The sequence below is a fragment of the Poromitra crassiceps genome (genome assembly GCF_964638095.1).
Source record: "Poromitra crassiceps genome assembly, chromosome: 6".
Classification (NCBI taxonomy): Eukaryota; Metazoa; Chordata; class Actinopteri; order Beryciformes; family Melamphaidae; genus Poromitra; species Poromitra crassiceps.
The window spans coordinates 62,613,352-62,620,730 of NC_139627.1; the positions used below are offsets into that span (position 1 = coordinate 62,613,352).

Here is a 7,379-nt window from a genome sequence, read left to right on the forward strand (position 1 = left end):
ATGTAGCCTGCTGCTCGTTGCTAGTGCATGTGTATGTAGCCTGCTGCTGGTTGCTAGTGCATGTGTATGTAGCCTGCTGCTGGTTGCTAGTGCATGTGTATGTAGCCTGCTGCTGGTTGATGTGTATGTAGCCTGCTGCTGGTTGCTAGTGCATGTGTATGTAGCCTGCTGCTGGTTGCTAGTGCATGTGTATGTAGCCTGCTGCTGGTTGCTAGTGCATGTGTATGTAGCCTGCTGCTGGTTGCTAGTGCATGTGTATGTAGCCTGCTGCTGGTTGCTAGTGCATGTGTATGTAGCCTGCTGCTGGTTGCTAGTGCATGTGTATGTAGCCTGCTGCTGGTTGCTAGTGCATGTGTATGTAGCCTGCTGCTGGTTGCTAGTGCATGTGTATGTAGCCTGCTGCTGGTTGCTAGTGCATGTGTATGTAGCCTGCTGCTGGTTGCTAGTGCATGTGTATGTAGCCTGCTGCTGGTTGCTAGTGCATGTGTATGTAGCCTGCTGCTGGTTGCCATCTTAACGTGACGTCATCTGAAAATAACCTATTGAAGGCAGAAGCAAGTCTCTTCTCCTTTTTTGACAACAGCGCTGCAGCCATGATGTTGCCATGGAACAAGGTATTGGCCTTCAGTTCTTATCAATAAACGATCTTTGGCGCAAATGAGATTTGTTTGTATGTTATCTGATGAAACTATAGATCAGCAAACATTATACAGGCAGGAAAATGAACTGGAGGCCTTTAAGCTGAAACGCTGAAATGAGATCATAATTAATGTGTAACACTGATAGTGACATCATCCTGTAGCTCTCTCTCTCTCCTCTGTGTCTCAGTCTCTCGCCCACAGCTCCTCTCAATGCAACACTGTGTGTGTGTGTGTGTGTGTGTGTGTGTGTGTGTGTGTGTGTATGTGCGCACAAGCGCACATGTGTGGGTGTGCATGGTGTGTGTGTGTGTGTGTGTGTGTGTGTGTGTGTGTGTGTGTGTGTGTGTGCATGGTGTGTTTGTGTCCAGATGTCGTGTTTCAGGTGGTCTCAACATGATAGACCTTCTCTATTACAGCACCAGCTGCTCCTACACATGCACACTGTCTGTCTGTCTGCCTGTCTGTCTGTCTGTCTGTCTGTCTGTCTGCCTGTCTGTCTGTCTGTCTGTCTGCCTGTCTGTCTGTCTGCCTGCCTGTCTGTCTGCCTGCCTGTCTGCCTGTCTGTTTGTCTGTCTGCCTGCCTGTCTGTCTGTCTGTCTGCCTGTCTGTCTGTCTGTCTGTCTGTCTGTCTGTCTGCCTGTCTGTCTGTCTGTCTGTCTGCCTGTTGTCTGTCTGTCTGCCTGTCTGTCTGTCTGTCTGCCTGTCTGTCTGTCTGTCTGTCTGTCTGTCTGTCTGTCTGTCTGTCACTATAATTTTCCTTTGCTAGGGACTTAACGTGTTAACCAACTTGATATTTCCAGTGAAATCCCTATAATATTCCTATTATATCCCCTATAGGGTTTTACACATAGGGGAGATGGGGTTTGGTTGTCTCACAGCAGGTTGGTTGTCACAGTGCTTATTACAGTCAAACTAGATGGCGCTGTTCTATCATGTTAATATCAAACATTTGGTGGGAAAATCTGCTAATTTCTCTCTGGCCATTTTGTGGAAGACTCTTTTCAAAAGTAATATTATTACTTTACTTATTACTCCCTGCCAAAAGTAATTCATTATATTACTCGTTATATCACTTTTCCGTTACATCCCACAAAATTGGTAATTGTGTCCTTTCTCATCAAAATGCAGACTTTGCATATCTGCGTATGTGTGAATATACTGTAGGTCTAATCGCTTTGCCGGAGCGCAGCTAAAGCAAGCTTCAAACTAGCAGTTGTTTCTACAGCCTAACATGAATCCATAAGTTACTCGCCCCATATGTTCCCGTTCTCCATTCCTCTGTGATGTTACCTGCTTGATGAAAAGCACACCTGGCTCAAATTGATGACAAGACGCAATCTTTTAAACAGCTTGTTTTCAATAACCCAATGCAATACGCATTGTACATCTTTGCATAACAAGTTTGTGTCACAAATAACGTTAGCCCTGAAACAATAATAACATAGAAATGTTACATTGATGTCTGCCAGCAGTAGCAGTAGCAGTTTAACATTACATTTCTCTTTGCGTTAGCGCCCGTTTTGCGCTGGAATAGCACCGCGCAAAGCCCTAATTGTGGGCATGTCGGCACGTTGCGCTTGGCGTCATCTCGCGCAAACCTCCATATAGGCGTGTTTATACCCAAAACAGTATTCACAGGTCATGGATCATGTCCACCCCCCTTAAAAGCCACAGCGTCACGTCGGTGACAGCAGCTTCTTTCTTGCTGAGTGCCGTGGGCAAGGAGAGGGACAGAGTGAGAGAGAGAGAGAAAGAGAGAGGGCGAGAGAGAAAGGAGAGATGAGGAGAGCGAGAGAGAGAGAGAGAGAGAGGGGAGAGAACAAGAGAGGGGAGAGAGAGGGAGAGAATTGGAGGATGAACCAGTTTGGATTCAGATAAACCATTAGAAACTAACAAAAATTGGTGCTGATGGAATGATCCATTTGAAACACACCAAAGGGCTGCCGCGCAGTTACGCAGTGAATGGTGTTATTATGTCCCAAAGCGTGCGCTTACTGTAATTAGTTGTTTTGTTCATATAGGCTATAACATACACATTAAAAAAAATCTTTAATAGGGTAGGGATGTGTGAGGTTTTAATTCTAGCCATTGACTGCGGTCACGCCATCCGTGCTGTGGAGAAGCTGGTCTTGCATGCGTGCAATTGCAGGGAAAGAGGTTACTGTACTGGCCGGCACAACTTTCTCAAAAGTAATCTTCTGTTATAGGCCTACACCTAACACCACAGACCTGCATGGTCGGGAATTATGTAGCCTAATAAAAACCATGACAAACAAATTCTCATTTTTAAATCAAGGTGTGTGTTTTTCTGCAATGTAGTTGAAAAGTGCGTGCGCGCGAGGTGTTGGAGAGAGAGGGACATCCATCCATTCCGTGCGTAATGGATTTCCTGCACTGCGTGGAGAATACTGCGTACGCTCAGGCGTAGTGGGGTTTTTGCGCTAAGACCTGCTATTAGGTGGCGTTAAAATTGAGAGCACCCAAGGCCATTTTTTCTAACACGCCTGGGCCACGCCTACACCTGTGTCTGCGCTTAGATTCCAGCGCAAAACTGGATGGTGGAGGCAGACGATAGCTTAAGACGCAGGGAAGATAGCATAAGAGGTGCGCAAAAGGCTGCGCAAACGATAGCGCCATCCTTACTGTTTCTGTGCTTACCTTTGGTGGTAACGTTAGTCCATTAGCTTCATGTTGCTGTGCTGTCCTAATAAGTCGTAACGGCTTTGATGTTCTTGTCACTTTTCTTCTTCGCGACAAAATGAAAGTAATGGGAAAATATTCAGCCACTGAATGCAAACATTTCCTCCATTTGTTGAGGCTCTGCTCTCAAGTTAAAGCTAACGCGGTGACATCACACATTGTTGTTGTAACGTTAATACCATGCTGCTGCTTGGAGCTTGTTTGGTCATGTGAACGCCGACTCCATGTTGTTTTGTGGCATGTCGCAATCACGGAATGGAATCAACAAAAGTAAGGATGTAACGAGTTGTTTATTCATTGCACTACTCGTTACTGGGAAAAGTACTAGTAACGCGTTACTGCCCAACACTGGTTATGAAAGCTTGTAGGCTATTAGGCATTTCATAACCAAACACTTGTTAAAAAGCACACGGCAATAGCTGTAATTTGAGCCTACTTTACAGTTGCTAGCTAAAGCATGTGGTAGCTAGCTTAAAAACGTTGTCAAGATGATGACATCATCAGTAGTGTCACAATACTGAGTGACATCATTAAGGAGCAGTGGCTTAGGGGCATCCCAAATGGTAGCTGGATGTCACCATGGCGGTGATCTCAAAATAGAAGTGACATCATTAGCAACACGTATCCGATGATGTCACCAGACATGGTTTGATGCAGAGCGAGAGTGGCGTTAGCGGAGGACCAAAATGCAAATCCAGGAAGGGGGCTTGCGCTACGTTTGAATGCATGCATGAAATAAAGCTGATAATATACAATTTGATTATTTAAATGTGTTGTTGTTACCCTTTCAAAGTACATCACACAAACGGTCCATTCTCAAATTTTGAATTTTCTCCCTTTCTTGTGTCTGATGTCATGCATGCCTTGCAAACATTGAAGGCCGCTGGCCCAGATGGCGTTGATCCATACTTTTTAAAAGTTGCAGCTCTGATTATAGCTCAACCTTTGACCAATTTGTATAATTTGACTGTTTCCGAAGAAAAGTGGCCTGATATTTGGAAACAAGCTTTTGTGTTACCCCTCTTGAAAGCAGGGGATCCCTCTGAGCTTAACAATTATCGGCCAATTTCTAATCTTTCTGCCCTAGCTAAAATTCTGGAGTCATTAGTATCGTCTCAACTAAAATTCTTTCACGGCATCCTGAATCCTATGCAGTCCGGTTTCAGAGCCAAGCATAGTACTGTGACAGCATGCCTGAAAGTCTTAGATGACATCAAGGCTGCTACTGACAATAAATAATTTTGCAGCAGATCACTCTGTTTCTCATGCAGTGTTTAAAAGTGTCGCTCTGGATGAGAGCATTATCATCTTCACTCTAAAAGCAAGACTGCAGGTTTTATCAACCAAGCTCAATCTTTCCATCTGGCTTCCTGACAGTCATGCTCCTCACTGTATACAATATATATTGTATATATGATATATACAGCATGGCTATGAACAGATAACTGAAACCATGGTTCACATCTTAAATGGTTGCCATGCATACAAAGGGCTTTACATATGTAGGCATGACAGATTAGTGGATCTGATATCAAAAGATATCTCTTCTATTTTCGGGTCTTCAATATCGCTTTTTAAACATTCTATTGTGAAGCCGAGCATGTTTAGTCTGTGTAGTGATGATTCAGATGTGTTCTCGAATATTCCAGCTAACCCTCCTACTAAGGGGTAGGTGTAAGATGTAAGTTGTAACTTATGCCTACGTTGGAATTATTTCACTTGGTGCAACTGTAATTCTTTTAGCAGTGTGTAAACTCGGACTTAGTGAGATTTTACGCTCAAACTAGGTTAAGTTTGAACTTACGCACAGCTGGTGCAGCCCACTGCTGACCGTGCGTGCAGGACATGTACAAAAATGGGGGCGGGCCGGGAGTCATTCTATCGGGATTGGCACGGGACGTCAGTATTTTTGTGGGAGTGGGCAGGATTTAAAAACCTCTCCCGGATCTGAACCGGACCAGGAACTGGCTGCTTGCCGTGGTAACATGTGGCACCTGTGGGGTCCGATAGGGTGATGGGGGTGTGTTGTCATGGTAACGCACCTGTGGGATCCTCGGGCGTGATGGGGGTCCAGGTGAGTGTGGAGCGGCTCAGCAGGACGTCGTGGCTCTTCTTCCCCAGCTTAAAGATCCCACGCAGAACCACACAGTCCAGATCCACCGCATCCACTGGGTCTGAGTCCAGATCCACTGGGTCCAATGGGTCTGAGTCCATGTCCGCACTGACACACACACACACACACACACACACACACACACACACACACAAACAAACAAAGAGGTTAACATGCTGAGCCAATGCATTCTTCTTCCCAACTCATCCTAAGTTGACTGCTTGTCAGCAGTCACTTCTTTACTTTCCTCTGCAGTTACCATCAGTTCATTTGAAAGTGTTGCCGCATTGGTTAAGTTAAAGTCCCTGGAAACCTGCCAAGACCAGAACCACCCGCCACAAGACCAGCTTCTTCTCAGCCTCACCAACAAGGCCCGAAAACCCCTTCCACCAAGTACCTCATCACCAATACCCCCCACAAACCCCACTACCTCCTCCTGAACTCAGCTGCCCCCCCCCCCCCCTTCCCCACTGATATGAGCCCCATATGCTGCAACTCGACAGTGCTGCTTAATCCAGGATCTTACTTCCTGGAACTCTTGAGAGTAAAAAACTGGTCCATTGGAGTGAATGGAGATGTCAGGACTCTTCTATCTACACGGCTCTGCTCAGTACTATAGCTGCCTCCCCTACCAGAACTCATCATTAGATTACTCTTGTTAACTACATCATCTTTATCTTTATCTTTATTGTTTATTGAAGCAGGGACAGTACACAATAAATATATTGCACCAGAGATAGCTAAAAGCTAATTTGCACCTGTAGTCCCTGGGCACACAGAGTCCTGTGCGCACACAGTACATATCAAATACAGCAATTAAAGGAAAATCCTAATGTCTAAACAATCAAGATACATTACAAAAAATGATACTTACTATTAGCAAGATACACAATGCGCCTAACAGTAAAAATAGAACATAGAGGTAGATAGCAATCCACTAAAATCGCACATTGGCAAATGGTAAAAAATAAATAACATAGCACAGAAAGAGACAGTATATGAGGCCACACCAATGACTATAGGTGTGATCATGGCATCACACTGTGTTAATCCGGCCCTGGTTTTACTACACACTCGGTCGCGTCCACTCCATTTTGATCGGGTAAAGCACAGCATGCGAGCCAGGCCCCTACAAGTGCTGTTATACGGCTTTTCACTGAGTGTGCTGATAGGTTTTCGATGCAAGTCGAAAGTCTGTCTCGAGAGATTACTGCCTGTTTAATATCCACCTAACACTCATGTACATATTGTGGGTGTATAATTATTATTATTTTATTGCACTTTTACATTGTGATTGTCTTTTAGTTATCTTTCCTACTTCTTTATCTCTGTATATTGACCTGACCGCTACGCTGCATACAGACACTAAGACAAATTTCTCATAATAACTGAACCTGCATACTGTGGCAATAAAAGTGATTCTGACAGATGACGCCTAGGTGGAAGTGCCAAAAACTGCGGTTCCTCGAATGGCCACTTGAGGTTGGCTCCAAAAGGTAGTCATCCGGGCAGGAGGCCGTCCAGTCTGTCTGGCTCTTTAAAGTCGAACTGAACCCGTAGTGGCGCATGGGTCGGAGTCCGTTTCAGACTGAAAACATAACTTGTCTGAGATGACAGGTTGAGAGGTGGGTCATAGTAGCATGTCGATGATTTGATTTGACAATTCTGGGGACTGGCTTTGGCATTGGCCAATCCTGGCGTGTTCCACCCCCAAATCGAGTGGGATTCAGCGTGTTGACGTGCTACGCGAGTGGGATCCGCCGAGTACCAGGCAGCCAGCTGCCTCTGTGCGGAACGAGCGGACAATCTGATGCATGGGTGCTGCCCGCCCGCCTGGAATCTCCGAGGGGCGACCCCTGACAACCAGGCTATCGCTATTGCGGTAAATACAATATTCCTGGAATGCGAGTTTTAACGAGCCAGTT

The 7,379-nt window shown here is 45.4% G+C and overlaps 1 protein-coding gene across 1 annotated transcript in view; it reads right to left on the reverse strand.

The window, feature by feature from the left end:
* The window catches only part of cerkl (CERK like autophagy regulator), a gene marked incomplete at both ends in the record, with an annotated part of 68,309 nt that extends 62,754 nt beyond the window's left edge, over positions 1–5,555 (reverse strand). The window contains one exon of the mRNA XM_083638335.1: positions 5,384–5,555. Coding sequence (XP_083494461.1) covers positions 5,384–5,555 — 172 coding nt within the window. The remainder of the gene's footprint in view (positions 1–5,383) is intronic.
* Positions 5,556–7,379: the final 1,824 nt, after the last annotated feature.